The 17,853-nt window shown below is 41.1% G+C and overlaps 1 protein-coding gene across 31 annotated transcripts in view; it reads left to right on the forward strand.

The window, feature by feature from the left end:
• The window catches only part of RIMS1 (regulating synaptic membrane exocytosis 1), a 479,645-nt gene that overhangs the window by 267,043 nt on the left and 194,749 nt on the right, over positions 1 to 17,853 (forward strand). For 30 of the 31 annotated variants that reach the window (XM_060235941.1, XM_060235653.1, XM_060235663.1 and 27 more), the window contains 3 exons: positions 12,309 to 12,376; positions 13,202 to 13,312; positions 15,867 to 15,966. In XM_060235941.1, the coding sequence (XP_060091924.1) occupies positions 12,309 to 12,376; positions 13,202 to 13,312; positions 15,867 to 15,966 (279 nt within the window). Of the gene's footprint in view, positions 1 to 12,295; positions 12,377 to 13,201; positions 13,313 to 15,866; positions 15,967 to 17,853 lie in introns of those variants that run through there. The other variant, XM_060235950.1, reaches the window with a different exon arrangement.

The following is a 17,853-nucleotide window of genomic DNA, read 5'->3' on the forward strand; positions in this document are numbered from 1 at the left end:
TTCTTGAAAGAGCTCTCTCAGCTCCACCTGCCTCACAGGGTATCTGTTGTGGGGAGAGGAAGAGAAAGGAGATTATAAACTACTCTGGGACTCTGAATGAAAGGTGGGACATAAATCCAATCTCTTTTTCTTCATTCCTGGTGTCCACCATGTGTTTTTAGAAAGTAGGCAAAGCCAGATGATACTTCTGCCCAGGAGGGCTTCTCATTGGATGAGCAGATTTTTTAAAATGTTGCTTTTGGAGCAGCAGCCACCACAGCACAATGATTTTCACTGAGTCATGGAGGACAAGCCTCATGTATATGCAAGAAGATACCTTAAAACATTATGTTCATTTTAAAGGACACCAAGTTAAACAGAGTTTTTGTCTCAAATTTTGAAGAGTTACTGTTGTAGGGTTGCCAAGTCCCCTTGTTGTCAAGGCAGCGGGCTGAGCAGGGCTGAGCAGGACATCATGCATGATGCCCCCAACACAATGTCACCTGAAAGTGATGTCATTGTATCTGATCCTCTGGTCTTTGGGCAAAACTCTATGAAGTTTTTTTTTGCTTCAAAACCATAGAATATGCCCAAAAAACCATTTGGGGGTGAAGTTTTCCCCACTGGCCAGCTGGTCAGTAGTAGATGAAAGCTCCAAAAAGCAGCGGAACCTCTACTGTGATCTGGGGCCTGATAACCCTATAACTTGACTCCCTGACATTCTGTAGTTTGCTCTATCTCCAAGTCCTGAAATGACCTTGTTGTTGCACCCATCACTCTGTACCAGAATTCCAAAGGCACCTGCAGACTGGTTTCCAGGCAGTTCCCCAGAAGTGACATAGCAGCACAGACGATGTCAGTAATTTTTTTCCCCATCTCCCAATGACTGCCAGTGGATAGCAGCCTTGCTAAGGAAACTATGGAAAGCACCAGGGCTGTTGCATCTCTCTCAAGCACAGAGAACATTCATGTGAGCGCTCCAGAATGTACATGGTATGACTGAGAAATGGAAGTGCTTGTCATGTTTTGCTTTCAACATATACAATTTTGTATATTTTAAAGGGACAGCAAAGCTTAATAAAAAATAAACTCCATAAATACTTGTATTATGTAGGGAAACTTATATTCTGATAAGAAAAAATACAGAAAATAATGCTAAACATTACAGTTATTGATGATCTTTTAAATTAGCTTCTCTAAAAGAAGGGAACAAACTACAATAGCAATAGATGGCAGATGATTCCAGGGAAATAATTACTAGAATTGGAAGATTTAGCGCTTTACTCATATGCCAGCATTATGAAAAGGAGTCAAAGGCAACAGTCCTAAACTGGTCTACTTAGAAGTAGCTTACTCTCAGGAAAGTATTCTTAGGATTGCATCCAAAATAACCAACCTTTTCATGGTGGGGAGGCAAATAAGTTGCACCCATCCTCAGTTCCATTGATTGCAGAAGAACTCAATGTGCTCTGTTTTTGTAGCCTTAGGACACCTTGAATATGTGGAGAGTAAGGATAATTTGTTCCCCTCCAGACATTCAATAAGCTGAGATATAAATCAACTACTACAACAACAAATCAATAGCATTTTATGCTCCATTAGACATCTGTTAATAAAAAATATGGAGTACATCTGGGAAGAGGGAAGCCATCCTAAAATAAATCATGAGGAAGGGCCTGAAGGTAATTTTAAGTAAAGGGAAGGGGGGGGGGCTGAGTGCAGTAAACATTTTCTGTGACACTTATCCAAATGAAAATTACAGTTATCTGAACTGTTTGAACTGGAGACATATCTCTTTTAATAAGAAGCTTAAATAATTGTGAAGTGTAACGATATCACAATATTTTATTTTTAAAAAATATTTAAATAACATTCATATTATGGAGACTGATGTATAACTCAATAATGAATTCTTTAGCGTATTTTAAATTTTCTAGATTTTGAACAGAGACCTCATGTGTGATCCAGCATCAAAAGCAGAAGAACCAAAACAAATCAACAGCAGATATATTTAGGTTTAGATTAGAGTAGATTTTGGATTTAGCTTTTATTTCCAGTGTTTGTTTTAAAAAAAATGGAAACAGAGAACTTCTGAGTTCCATTACTTTCTATGGCTCTCACTACAAAGTAAATGCCCTTAAAATCACAATCAAAGACCGGAGGGGTCGAAGTAGGGTTGCCAGGACCCTACTGGCAACTGGGGGGAACTTGCAAGAAGAAAGGAGAAGGTCTTATCACTGGTATCACCTAGGAAGTGACAGTAACAGACCAGTAACAGCTGGGTAACACTGGTATTTGGACAAAAACTGAACTGGAAAACCAACTTCTACCATAACCTTTTTGCCCAAATACCAGAGTGTCATTCAGACATCACTGGCATGATGACATCACTCCCTGTATGACACCAGCATGAGGCCTAGACCTTCTTGGTAAGTTTCCCTTACTGGCAATCTGATGAGTGGCTGGGGGTAGGGCCTGGCAGCAGAGGACCCCTACCACCATTAGGAGGGGGTCTGGCAACCATAGGTGGAGAAATATTTTTCATACCAATTTCACAGGAGCATGAACGAAAGTGGATGAATAATCTGGAGCGTGGAAGGCAACTATTTTTAAAATGTGTACTCCCCTCAGACTGCAAGTTGATGCTTTCTGGGGTCTTCTGAATCACTTCCCACTCCAGTAAGGCAGAAGAAAGCCAGGAATGGGAGAAGCAAATGGGCACCAGGAAACACATCAATGAGAACTATGACACGCACAGTTACTATAGTGAGAATCACTGAATTATATACTAGACCTTTGACTAAGAACAGTGCTGAGTAAGAGAAAGCTGATTGGATGAGTGGTGTATAAAGAGGGGTAGTTCCTATTTGGTTGATGTTGTGGAGGCAGGAATCGAAATATATTGTTTGAGGATGGACTTTATCCCAACTTCTGTGCTGTCCCTGACTCATCCTGTACAGGAATGGGGAAGAACACCACCAGTACAACTTTTAGGCTGTCAACCATGCCAGTGGCTCCCCTCCAACCACTTACCAGCCAACTGGATGAAGTACAGGCTACCACTTTGCTAAACAGTTCCTTTAAGTGACTGTTGCCACCAGTTGTGTTTGGGCCTGACCAACCATGCCCTCAGGCAAAAGAGGGACACGGGCAGAAGGGCAGACTACTAAACATGGCCTATAAAGAGGGCCAGACAGCAGGCCAACAAGAATGTTTACTGCAGGTTGTGGTGAACAGCCTTGGGAAGAGAAGAGTAAGAACAAAGTGGAGCCAATCCACTCAGCATCTGGGGCCTTTAGCCCCAGTTCATCTGGGAGGCAGAGGTGGAGGCAGAGTACTAGGCAGACATTGACCCTCTGGCTCCACATATATATTTGGTTGCCACTCTGGGTTGGGAAATACTTGGAGATTTTGGAGGAGGAGCCTTAAGAGGGTGGGATTTGGGGAAGGGAAAGACCTCAGCCAGATAAGAACATAAGAGAAGCCATGTTGGATCAGACCAGTGGCCCATCCAGTCCAACACTCTGTGTCACACACTGGCCAAAAAAAACAAGTGCCATCAAGAGGTCCACCAGTGGTGCTAGAAGCTATATAATGCTGTATAGAGTCCACCCTCTAAAGCAGCCATTTTCTCCAGGGGAACTGATCTTGGTCATCGGCAGATCAATTGTAATAGTGGGAGATCTCCAACTGCCATCTGGAGGTTGGCAACCCTAAAATAATGCTAATTCAGCATGTTGATAAATATTTTCTATAAGTAAAAGTGCAAAAATGCCCATGAGATGCAAACTGTCACTTCTGTAGCACACATCTTTTAAAAATACAGTTGAGCCTGCTCCGGAGAGGACGACAGGATATAAATAGAACCAAATAAATTAAAATAAAATATAACAAAAACATAAATATTTCAACTTTAAAAAATCATACATAGGATAGCATATTCTGAGTTAGTATAATTTTGTTTAAAAACATTGACATTTTTTTGAATGGTTAACATCCATGCCATAAACTATTCTGCTAGTTTGTATCCAGGCACAATTCTAAATGCTAGTTTTGACCTTAAACCCCTACATGATCTGGGCCCAATCTATCTGAGGGATGCTCTTTTTCTTAAATGAAACACCCATGGAGACCTTTGGGAGAGGTTTTGTCTGAGTGCTTTCCCCATCTGAGGGGTGGTGGGCAGTGGCCAGGTCTTATAATTTTGCTGTGGTGGTGTCTTATCAGTACAACTCTTCCCTGCTTGAGGTTTGTCTAGCACCTTCTTTGTGTGTTTGTAGGTGCCAGGTGAAGTTCCTATTGCTGCTTTCAGATATTTACATGAGGTTTTGAAGTTGTGTTTGATGTTGTTTTTTCTGGACTAGTCTGATATGCAGAATGATGTTCTATAACTCCTTTGAGCCCTGTGATTGCCAGCTAGCGGCTGGCAACTGGCAAGAGTCTGGTGGGGAGAAACACGGGGGAGGGAGTGCCGTTGTAATGGCATGTAACATGTTGCCCTTTTTGGGGAGGGGGAACCCAAAACCAATTTGCAGGGGTCTGTTAGGTAACTCCAAACCAACTTGTCCCAACTCTCAACTAATACAGAGTTCATTTGCATTCCATTTGTGTTAATGGAGTTATAACTCTTAAGTTCTTTGAGCTTCCTGCTATTTTCTCTCTCCTCTCACTCCTTTTTTCTCTCAGCTCCATTTCTCTGGCCTCAGCCCTCTCTCTTCCTTTTGCTTTTAAATTCAGAATCTATCTCTCTCTCCCTTTTCTAATTTAGCCATCTCAATCTCTTACTTGATTTTCCAGATTTCTAACTATTCCTCAGTCTGTTTGCCTTCTTTTTAGAGGCATTCTGTAAAATGTTTACCTCACAAATTTAGGGGAACAGTTTGAGATTCAGTCAGTCAGTCAGTCAGTCAGTTTATTGCGGCTCTAGGCCAATCAACAACAACAACACAACTCATCAATAACAGTACAACACAACACCAAGCTAAAATATAACATAACAATATAAAACTATGTACAACCATCAAAATAGTAATAAAATTATCTGACGTAGGCAACACTTAACTAAGGGCATCTTCTTTCAAATACAAACAGCATTAAATTTCTTCCTGTCAAGGTCAGTAACATATAGAAACTTAGCAAGATCCAGAGAAAGTTGATCACTCCCATCCCCTAAGAGGAAGTAAATGACTTGGGCCTGATTTAAAGATTTAGCTAGCATTAGATGGTTCCGCAGAAGTCTGTACCTTGCCTCTGTATGGAAAAGACAGTTCAGAATGAGATGGGGAACCGTATCGACCTCCTCCAGGCCGCACGGACAGATCCTGTCTTCTAACGGGATCTTGTGGAAACGGCCCCTCAGTACTGCTGTGTCAAGAATGTTCAGGCGTGCCAAGGACAGCATCCGCCTGATCTTAATTGGCTGTATCTTTCTAGATACCTGGCACATTTAAGATCACTTGTAAAAAAGGTTGGGATATACGCCCCCCCAACTTTGGCCAGAGATTGTTTTAACTCCAATTCCAGTAATCGGTCTCTGATAATTACTTTTGCCCCGTTCTTGAACATGAGGGCTAGGGAATCAATATTCAGATCACATTCCTCTAGTTTGGAATTTAATTTCCTCAACCAATTGCTAACAAATGAGTCATAGAAGATTTGATGTACTATATTAGAAGATAGAAGATGAAGAAGATATTGGATTTATATCCTGCCCTCCACTCCAAATCTCAGAGTCTCAGAGCAGCTCACAATCTCATTTACCTTCCTCCTCTACAGCAGACACCCCATGAGGTGGGTGGGGCTGAGAGGACTCTCACAGCAGCTGCCCTTTCAAGAACAACCTCTGCCAGAGCTATGGCTGACCCAAAGCCATTCTAGCAGGTGCAAGTGGAGGAGTAGGGAATCAAACCCGGTTCTCCCAGATGAGTCCACACACTTAACCACTACACCAAACTGGCTCTCTGAGCCACTGGTATTGAGCCGCTATTAAGGCACCACTATATGAAGGTTGAGGGTTTTATAATACCATTGAAACAGAGGTGAAAAACAAAACGGGAAAATCATGGGGAACTGGAAAACAGAAAAATACTGTGATGTGGTACTGAAAACACCCCTATCAATGTATATACTTTTGTATCAAATATAAATAAGTGATATTCAACACACAATTCTTATAGTAAACTCACATCGGGTAAGACACATTCATAACACAAAATCCATGCAAATAAGCACACAAAAACCTCAAATGAAGATTAATTCCAATAAAGTGCAAACTGCAAATTAGTGCTTGTATACTGATACAATTTCATTAATCAATGTTGAAAGTTCATATTTGATAATCTTCTCCTCTTCTCTTCACTTTATCATAGAAGACTGTTCCAGGACCACCTCAGTATTGATTAATGAAATTGTATCAGTCTACAAGCACTCTTTTGCACTTTGCACTTCATTGGAATTAATCTTCAATTGAAGTTTTTGTGTGTTTAGTAGCATGGCTTTCGTGTTATGAATGTGTCTTACCCAATGTGAGTTTACTATAGAATTGTATGTTGAATATCACTTATTTATATTTGATATAAAAATATATAAATAGATAGGAGTATTTTTGTTACCACATCATTGAAACAGAGGTAGCACGATGTAAAGTTGGCCAGTGTGGTCACTACCCCACCCCCCAATCCTCTAACCACCTTCACCCAAATGGCTTCCCATAAGGGAAACAGGAAAAGAATGGTAACTTATTTCCCTAGGGATAGAGGTGTTTCAGAAAATAAAATAGAAGCTGTTTACAGATGTAACAGTCTTGCTGGGCCAATTCATTTATAAGGTTCCAGTTGATAATTTAGGAATGCAGAGAACAGTTAACAGGCAAGTGTCCCCAGAAACTAGACTCAAAGGATGCTATCACATTGGGAAATTGGCATGATATTATCTCTGTTTCAAAAAAGCCACTTGAGTTTGGTCCATTTCAGAGGAATCAGCCACTGGCCATTAAAATGGCAGGATCTCCTGAGTGGTCCATAGTTGCCCATTCACTGTGGAAAGGGTTGTTGTTGTTTTTAAAGTCCTCCAGTGTGTGCACTCAAGTGTACAAACGTTCCTCAGAGGTGGGTTGGGGGGGGACCTCGAACGTGCTGGAAACAGCTTGGCGTGATCACACTGCTCTTCCACTTATGAGTCGCGCCTGAGCATTCAGATGGCCAGTGAATATGTGATCTAAATGCAATTCAGGAGGAAACTACTGGGAAGATGGCTTTTTAATCTGGGTAGGAGGTGTCTGGAGATGGGGTGAGAATGGATGCAGCTCAGAGGGCAGATGTGCTTGTGTGATTGTGCACGTTTAATCTGAATGGGATGCAGGGCTAGGTTGGGCCAAATCTCTTGTGTGAAAGCACCCTAAGACACCACAGTCTCCTAGCAAAAAATATTTCTTTCAGCCTACTACTCTGAAGGCAAAATCCTATTTCCGCCTCTTTCCTATGCTCATTTATTCTCACTCAGAAGACAGATTTTGAAGTCTCCTGAGACAGCACCTCTCCAGACCATCACTCTGAAGATTCAAGGCCTGTCTAAATAAAAAGATAAATTCCTTTTCTCTCTCACTTCTCCCCCCCATTTGTTTCCTCCAGCTTTGATTGCCAGGTACCCCCCTGACCACAGGCAGTGGATGGGTGGGCAGGGTAGCCAGCTCCAGGCTGAGAAACCCCTGGAGATTTGGTGATGGAGATTTGGGAGGGCAGCCACCTTGGTGGGGTACTATGTCATAGGATCCATGCTCCAGAACATCCTTTTTCTACATGGGAACTGATCTCTGTAGTCTGGAGATGAGCTGTAATTCCAGGGGATCCCCAGGTCCCACCTGGGTGCTGGAATCTTCAATTCATAAATAAATAAATAAATAATTTTATTTATACCCCACCCTCCCCACCGAGGCAGGCTCAGGGCGGCTAGCCCTTCTGCTAGCTGCTCTGCTCATCCACCAAATGAGATAAAAGGGACTGATTTTTTGTCACACACACCCTCCCCAAACTCTGCCCTCCCTAGTCTCCATCCCCAAATCTCTAGTAATTTCTCAAGCCAGAGCTGGCAACCCTGGGCATGACATATTTGGACCAGACACTGTAGATTCAGGTTCAATGCATGTTTATTCTGTACTGTTTCTAAAGTAGGAGAGCTGCTGGAAATGGATAAAAGATACTTGAATACACAATTACTGCAGTATGATAACAGATATGGAAGAACACCTTACAAAGTAACAGGAAAAGCTGATTTCTCCTTGCCTTTGCCATTTTGTGCCCAGATTCCCACTGTAAGGTTGGCTCTATTCTCACATCTTGAAAGAAACAAATCCACAACACACATGAACACAACCCACCGAAAGTGATCTCAGCAACAGCAATGGTTGTTAGCCTTCACTTTGGGGGGCTTTGATCCACCGCCAGCCAGCTAGCTAGTAGGGAGAATCCCACCCACAAACAGGGACATTACCATGCGACATCCTCAACATGAGGCTGTCACTTCTGGGTGACATCATTGGTCCAGAGATGTCATGCAGTAACGCTCTGGTGTTTGGGTAAACTCTATAGTTTTCAAGGCAAAACAAATAGAGTTCCCCCACCCCCCACCCCCAAAACAATCAAACAAACAGAGCTTCATACTTGACATCGCCAACATGATAATGTCACTTCCAGATGATGTCATCATGTCAGGGACATTGCGCATGATGTCCCGCCCACTCCCTTGATGACGAGGGGAGCTGGCAACCCTACTACGTTCAGATAGCAATTGAGTCTAGAAAAAGTCTTCTGAGTAGCTGTTCCACATTTGTGGAGTTTAGTCCTACTAAACCCGAGAATCTTCAGGCAATATTAAGCAATTTTGACTGTATGCAAGCTTCTAGCTGTTAACGGGGAACTGGTGATGTTCTCACTCTTTTAATACTCATAGTAGCAATTGGCTGCAAGTGGTAGGAAATAGCCAGGGCAGTTCCCTGCCACCTTTCCCAGCCATCTGGATTGGCCAAGGAACGCCTGGGAAGCTCCACTCAAGGGCTTGAGCAATCTGACTGCTCCTCCAGAGCACACATGGCCTGTCCCTCTCCTGACAGCAGATTGTGCACAATCTGACTGTCCCCAGAGTGCTTTCTCCTCTGCTGGCTTACTTTGGGATGGGAGGCTGCCACCCGAAGCTGCCAGTCTGGATCCAGCCATAGTCAGCTAATTTATTTTTCCAATCAATCAATTCTAGGCATATTTCAGTGCTCCATTAGATGCATATACCACTCTTGCTCCCGTCACCATATATTTAAATAGTTCATTATAAATTTTGGTACATTAGACAGTAATATATTTAGTAGCATTTTTTCCCTATAGACTCTGGGAGTCTAGATCTTGGAGGAAGAGATTTTGCTAGGAAATGTATTTATTTATTTGATTTATATCCCACCTTCCCCCACAAGTAAACTCAGGGCAGGTCACAACATTTTGTTGAACAACATAGTAACATGACAGCATTAAAATTAAACAGAACATTAAAATAATTTAAACAAAGCTAACATTAAAATAAAATGTAAAAACCAAATTTCAGTCAAAACTGAATAAGATTGCAGTTCATAGTGCCCCCTGCTGGATGCTAAATTAGATTTAAAAAAAAATTATATAAGCATTGGAAAAGGTATGATAAGATAGAAATACCACAAAGTTTCATTTTTACGTAAGCAGCCATAGTTTGATTAACTAAAGCATAAAAATCAGAGAAAAGCCATCATTTATAATCATCAAAACATTATAACATTAAAATAAAATGTAAAAACCAAATTTCAGTCAAAACTGAATAAGATTGCAGTTCATAGTGTCCCCTGCTGGATGCTAAATTAGATTTTAAAAAAAATTATATAAGCATTGGAAAAGGTAAGATAAGATAGAAATACCACGAAGTTTCATGTTAGAATACTTAGGAATGAAAATGTAATTGTATGTAGCCCAGACCAATATAAAGGTTAATAAGTAAATTATACATAAGAAAACAAGATCTGTTCAACAACGCTATAGATAGAAAAATGTTATTCGTTACAATTTATTAGATCAATTCTCTATGATTTTCTATGGGAAATATTGATGATTATAAATGATGGCTTTTCTCTGATTTTTATGCTTTAGTTAACCAAACTATGACTGCTTATGTAAAAATGTCATGTAGTTGTAGGTTAAGTGATTCCCCCCCCCCCACTGGCATCACAACAGATATTGATTGGTGATGTCAGTGATGAAGTAGGTGGGCTTATTCTGTTTTTGCACTGAAAGCATATTCTCAGCACTCCAGCTCTCACTGTATGATTACCATCTTGTTTTTTAATAGCTTTTGATGACTTCTTGATCCATAAGTAGTTGTGAATTCCTTCCTTTGTGTCTGCTATTTCCAATATAATATTCCTCTCATCGAGGTTTATAATCCATTCTGATACTCAAACTAGTGCTGCTGCTTGACGATATAACCTAATATTCAGTACTGCCAAACCTTCTCTCTTTTTCTCATCTTGTATTATTTTAAAACTTACTATTGGCTTCTTTCCATTCCATATGAAATTGTTTATAGTTTTCTGCCATTTTTTTTAAATACACTCTTTTCTTCTATATCAATTAGCAGCATTTGAAACAAAAAAGTCAATTTTGGTAAAGACATTCATTTTGATGGCAGAGATTCTGCCTAACCACAAAATTTTCATTTTGTCCCGTCTTTGCAGGTCTTCAATTATACTTATCCATACTTTCTGGTAATTATCTTTGTACAGATTTTTATTTTGTCCTATTATATTGATGCCCAAATATGTTATTGCTTTTTGGTAACAAGGCATCAGTTAGTTTTTTTTATTTCTTTTTGTTCTTCATTGGTTGTATTCAATAAGATTATCTTGGTTTTCTTTTTGTTCAATTTATATCCAGAATGTGTTCCAAAACTGGTCATTTGTTCCATTATGTATTTCAGCAAGATATAGGGTATTTTCACAATTGCATCTGTCATTCTCTGTGCCTTCCTGTCATGTATTTCATCCATCTTTTCTATCTATACATTTCACCTATTTGCCTTCCATTATGCTTTCTCAAATCATTCTAGCTTTCTCACTATTAATCAAGACAACATTACTTTTTAATTACTACTAGCCAAATATTTGCAGTTTTGCTCTTTCATGTTCCCTGACTAATGGAAAATTGCCTTCCCAGAATGCTGACGAACAGGGTAGCCTTTCCGAATCAACTTCGTTGAAAGAAGTATGAAGTGGATCGTGGGTATAGCCAGGAAATTTTGGGTGGTGGGACCTTGGGAAAACCTATGGAGCAGGGGAGCCAGGGAAAAGGAGAGAAAAATAATACAGTTGGAAACTGTCGACAGAACAGCTCCCCCACCTGCAGCCCTTGTGATTCTACTGGCTTCTTTGTTTACATGAGTCAGGGAGGGAGGGAAATCTCTGACTTGCATTTTGCAATTTTATTTTATTTTTTGCAATTTTATTTTATCTTGTATTTTTAAAGATCTATTTATTTACTGCCTGGAGAAAAAGAAAATGAGACCGTGTCTGAGGTCATTTTGGAAACCCCACACACATCTTACATTTTTAACTTTTTATTTTTATATATATATATATATTTTCACAGGGGCAATGCTTATTCATGGGGGATATTGTCCCAAATGCTCTCCCATGACTATGGATGCTTATAGTATGTTTTTATAATAAGTTATATACAATTGTACACATGAGCAGGTGTTATGAAGAACACCAGAGCAAGTATGCAGGTACTCCAGATTCACACCAGCTAAGATCCAGATGTCCACACAGTGAAATGAGGTACATTCAGGAAACACAAAGGGAATATTTTGGGCACCCCAACTTCAATCTTAGCCACCTACTGCAAAAGAGATCTCAGAAAGGAAAGATTTACCTCCAGAAAAGCCAGCTGGAGGAGACAGTATTGGATTAGAAGGAGTTCTGACTTGATGTGAAATTCTTTTGGACTCCAGGCACAGCATCAGGTCCTTGAAATTCTAAAAATCAGCATGTCCTCATAAATTCAATTAACAATTCAGCCAGCCCAATGCTAAAAATAAAGCCAGCTAATGTGGATTCCCCGCCCCCCCCCCCCCCACCCAATGCAGGAGCTACACTTGGAAAAGCAACTTTTATTTTATTATTTCTAAACTCAGAAATGTAGTCCTGAATACATTTGCTTCAGAGAACTCCTTACATTTAGATTTATGCCTACAGATTTGAGATATTCATGCAACTTTATTAGTATGAGAGATTACACGTTTCTTTGCATTCATGTATCTTCCAGGTGACTTGGATTATTACTGGCTGGATCCTGCCACGTGGCACAGTAGGGAGACATCCCCTATTAGTTCGGTAAGAAATGAGGAAAATAGGTCTGGGTGCATAAAACAAAATATTAATTTGTTCAGCTTGTTTTGTTTTGGTAACTGGCTAGCATCTGTTCTAATAGTTTTTTAACATGCTAAAATTAGATTATTCTTTCTACTGTAATCAAAATAAAAATAATTTCACCCATATTGATAGTGTTTTGTTCATAACTTTAAGTGATCTCCTCTCAAAGAGGTAATAAGTGAAAATTAAGTTTAGTGATAAGGATTGTTTGGGGTAGACTTCATGCAGTAATTAGTTAATAACAAAAAAATTAATGGAATTAGAAATTATAGATTAACATGTTTACATATGTTAAGAGTTTAAAACTTTTCTTAAACTTAACTCTACACAGTTTAGAATCTATTAGGCTGAATGCAACCTACAAGCCATGAATACGTCCTGCTACTACTACTAGGTAGTTCCTAGCAGTTTTTGTATTTCCATGCATGCACCAAAAATATAGCCAACAAGGCCCTGTGATGGGCTGTCTTCTGCATAGCAGGTCGTAAAGTATAGCCTGCCTTCTCATATTTCAATTCTAATCTCAACATAATATGTTGAGGATATTTTTAAGGCTTCAGGCAACAAGCATTTATAACTAAGTGACCAATCAAAACAGCTATGAATCCTTCAATAAATAACTAGATAGATGCACATTAGTTTTACTGTGTAAGAAGAAAGTATTAATTAAGTAAAGAATTCAAAAAGGTAGGTTGAACATATCTCTGCCATGATGCAGGTGTTTCACAAACTGATGCAGGAAGAGATCTCCACTTTTTTGCTTCTCATGTTTTTTTAAAAAAATAGCACCCTGTAACGTGGCAACCATCTAAAGAAGGAGATCGCCTAATTGGACGTGTTATTCTCAACAAGAGAACAACCATGCCAAAGGACTCTGGTGCATTACTGGGACTGAAAGTAAGTATTGTCTATATTTTGCACTAAATTCATTCTATCCACCCAGTAGTAGTTTAAGCTTTTAATAGCTAAAGTGAGACTCATGCCTCCTTCACAAAGCAGCTGAATGTTTTGTTGTACAACTTATAAGTGGAAAAAGAAGGACAGGAAGTTAAGCCGGTATGCACTTTTCTGTTTTCCAAAAAGTAAAATGGAATCACAATCCATGGTGTTATCTTTACATCCTACACCTTCAGCGGAATACCAGATTCTGTGGGGTGCAAATTATTTTATAATTTGAAGATGAGCACAACAGTCCACTGCGAGACTGTTTTTCTTCTGAAAAGGCCTAGTCTGCAGATATATGGGATGAGAACTTCCAGCTTCCTTGAAATTTTTGCGTTGAAAGCCACAATTTTTTTCCAAGGATTTTTAACCAGGCATCCTAGTTAAAAGCATATGCTGTAACTTTGTAAAGCCACTAACTACACAAAAAATCCAACGCGTCAGATCATGGGTGCACAATCTAACTCACAGTCAGTTGTACATCAAGGGAACTCATCTTAAAAAGTGCTTGTTTGCTTGGAACTGCAAGGGACAGCTGAAATAGGGTTGCCAAGTCCAATTAAAGAAAAATCTGGGGACTTTGGGGGTGGAGCCAGGAGACTTTGGGGGTGGAGCCAGGAGACATTCGGGGTGGAGCCAGGAACAAGGATGTGACAAGCATAATTGAACTCCAAGGGAGTTCTTGCCATCACATTTAAAGAGACAGCACACCTTTTAAAATGCCTTTCTTCCATAGGAAATAATTAAGGATAGGGGCACCATATTTTGGGGCTCATAGAATTGGACCCTCTGGTCCAATCGTTTTGAAACTTGAGGGGTGTTTTGGGGAGAGGCACTAGATGCTATAATAAAAATTTGGTACCTCTACCTCAAAAAATAGCCCCCCCAGAGCCCCCAATACCCACAGATCAATTTCCTATTATTCCCTATGGGAATCGTTCTCCATAGGGAATAATAGAGTGCCTAGTAGACATTTCCCTCCCCCCCCCACGCTTTCTAAAGGGGGGGAGGGCCTCCAAACTAGGGAATCCCCTGCCCCCTCCCTCTCACACACACACACCTACCAGATCTTCCTCCAGACAACTCTACTTCCTGTGAAAACGAAAGCAAAGAAAGGGAGGGGCCGTTCTCAGAAGCCCTTTCTGCTTCCTGCTTCCTGCCCAGCCTTAAAGGGGCAGACATTTTGCAAACGGCTCAGGAGCTCTACAACATGAAGCCTAAAGGTATGTTCTCCCCCCCCTCCACCCCCACCCCCGCTTCCAGAGTTTTGAAGAACGGGAGATGAGGCTGCGAACCCAGAAGTCTCCCGCCAGAGCGGGAGGTTTGGGAAGCCTAAGCTGAAAGGACAGAGGAGGAGCTACTGGTTTCCCTCCCACCACACTTTTGCCAGTGAAAAGGGTTACGGGGAGGGACTTTTCACCCCCTTTCCCTAGATCCATGTGGAAAGAGAGAAAAGGGACAAAAAGCCCCCTGGTAAAGCCAGGGTGGGAGGATAACCAAAATCTCTTCCTCCCTCTTGCAGTGCTTTTTAAGAGGACTTTTCCTGATGTATGTTTGACTATGAGTCTGGTCATGCATTCATGATCTGATATATTAGGCATGTCATGTATCATATAGTTTGGCCCTTTGAGTCAGATTTTGTGTATTCCTTTTGTGAAAGGGTCCTAGCTGGCCTTGCCATCTTGATCTCAAGTGGCCAATAGCCAAGGATTCCTTCTTCTTTTCCTTTCATAACCACAGTTATGTTTTGCTAACTTTATCTGAGCTTAAGTAGAGTGCCTGCATTACCGCAATATTCAGCAGTGGCATTGATTTCTGTATGCTGAATGAGGCAGTCCTAAGAATACAACATTGTAGGTATCAAAATAACTATTGTATGATACAGGGCTTTTTTAAAATAACAGAAACCTTTTTGCATATTAGGCTATACACCCCTGATGTAGCCAACCCTTCAAGAGTTTACAAGGCTGTTAGTACAGGGCCTACTGTGAGCTTCAGGAGGATTGGCTACATCAAGGGAGTGTGGCCTAATATGCAAAGGGATTCCTGCTACAAAAAAAGCCCTGGTATGATGTATTTGGCCTTAGGAATCAGCTGTATTTTGAAACAGAGTTTTTTTGTTATGCAGCAAGTTGCTGATTTCTCCCATCATTCAGTAACTCCCATGTCCACTGAAAACTGGCTCCAGATGTCTAGGGGAGAACATCTGCAACTTTCTAGTTGCCTTCTCTCGGAACAATGCCATCTTTGGGTTCAAACCAGAATATTTGTGAAATGACTGGCAGCATACACATGCTGGTTTACAAAAATATTCCCTAGATCACCCATCTTCTTATAAGCAATATAAAATTTCATCTTGGTTGACACTCTTTACTTTGCCCTAGGCAAAGTTTGTGTTTCATATTATGGTATGGTACATTAAGTGCTTGTGATTACCTAACTGTTCCCAATTATATTTCTTAAAATACAGTTTTTGTGTGTTCTGAGAACTGACACATTTATCGCTTAGGTTGTAGGAGGAAAAATGACCGATTTAGGACGACTTGGTGCCTTCATTACCAAAGTAAAGAAAGGTAGTTTGGCTGATGTGGTAGGACATCTCAGAGCAGGTAAATAATATAGTTTGAAATTATCTTTCTTTGTTGTATTGGGATACCCTGTGTTATTATTATTACACTGTGTTTTATATTAACATTTTGAATGTGTACAACATTCATTTGCAATAAATATTTCAGTCTAACATGATTGTTGCACTGCATAGATTGTGAAAATAATGTAAAACTACATTAGCTTAAATATCAGTACTAATGTGCAACAAAGACAGCGATGTAGCTGTTTATGTGAGAGAACAGATGAAAAGAATATATCAATAGTGGAAAAAATAATCATTTAAATATTGTTCTGTAACAAATAGCTTACCTGAACAAAATTAACACTCAGATCATGCGCTGATCTACTGAAATGAGTATGAATCTCTACAAATTTCAGAAGAAGCAACTTAGCATGGCCATATTTGGGGCCCTCCACAAATATGCCTATATGCTAGGGTTGCCAAGTCCAATTCAAGAAATATCTGGGGACTTTGGGGGTGGAGCCAGGAGACTTTGGGGATGGAGCCAGGAGACATTGGGGGAAGAACCAGGAACAAGGGTGTGACAAGCATAATTGAACTCCAAGAGAGTTCCGGCCATCACATTTAAAGGGACAGCACACCTTTTAAAATGTCTTCCTTCCATAGGAAATAATGGATAGGGGCACCTTCTTTTGGGGCTCATAGAATTGGACCCCCTGGTCCAATCGTTTTGAAACTTGGGGGGTACTTTGGGGAGAGGCACTAGATACTATATTGAAAATTTGGTGCCTCTACCTCAAAAAACAGCTTCCCCAGAGCCCCCGAAACCTCCAGATCAATTCCCCATTATACCCTATAAGAATCGATCTCCACATAGGGAATAATGAAGACGTTTCCCTCTCCTCCCCCCTCCCCCCCTTTCTGGCAAATCTGATGAAGGGGATTGGCCTCTCTACTCACGAGTTGCTGCCAGCTTCTTCACAGCAACACAGACACACCATCCCAAATTGAAGCCTTTCAATCAAGCCTCCGGAGGTTCAAAGGCACATGGTCCTTTGCGGGCGTGGTGGGGCTTCCCCCCCGCACCAGCCAGCTGACTGGGGGTGGGAAGCAGCCTGGGAAAATGGAAGAACAGCTGCTGCGATCAGGGCTGGGTGGGAAGGGAAGGGCAAGGAGAAGCTGCTGCGATCTGAGGTGGGAAGGGAAGGAATGAGGAGAAGCATCGGGGATCGGTGGGAAGGGAAGGGCAAGGAGAAGCTGCTGCGATCCGGGGTGGGAAGGGAAGGGGCAAGGAGAAGCTGCTGGGATTGGGGCTGGGTGGGAAGGGCCGCCATTACCCCTCCCCCCCCCCCGCTTTCCAGATTTTTGGCGAGCAGGAGGAGGAGGCTCCAAACGGGGGTCCCCTGCCCAGGCGAGGGATTTGGGAAGCCTATTATATGCTCTAGTTTTGATTTGAGTGTTTTAGATCAGAGACACTTTCTTTTATGCAGAGGGAAACTTTGGAACTAGGATTGCTAACTCTGGCCTGGAAAATTGCTGGAAATTTGGAGGCATGGAGGGAGAATTTAGGAGGGATTTATTCTAGCATTTATGATATGCCCTAAAGTCTGCCTTCTGAAGCTGCCAATTTTCTCCAAGGGAGATCAACTGTAATTCCAGGAGAATTCTGGAGATTGACAACCCTATTGGACATGTAGGGAAACCCTCTGTGAACTGCAGCACTCGTTACAGGAAAATAATGTAGATTAATAGAAAGCTGTGGGCTTTACTTCCACAGAATATCCTTTTGAAAAAAAAAGTTTGAGTCCAGTGGCACCATTGTCAGGTTCTTCTCTGCTCTTGCTTCCCTCATCAGGGGAGAACTCCAGGGTTGGGAATAGAGTGGGAAGCCCCTTTCTGGTGAAATCAGAATTCTCTAGGGAAG

The sequence above is a fragment of the Heteronotia binoei genome, chromosome 1, assembly GCF_032191835.1.
Source record: "Heteronotia binoei isolate CCM8104 ecotype False Entrance Well chromosome 1, APGP_CSIRO_Hbin_v1, whole genome shotgun sequence".
In the NCBI taxonomy this organism is placed as follows: domain Eukaryota; kingdom Metazoa; phylum Chordata; class Lepidosauria; order Squamata; family Gekkonidae; genus Heteronotia; species Heteronotia binoei.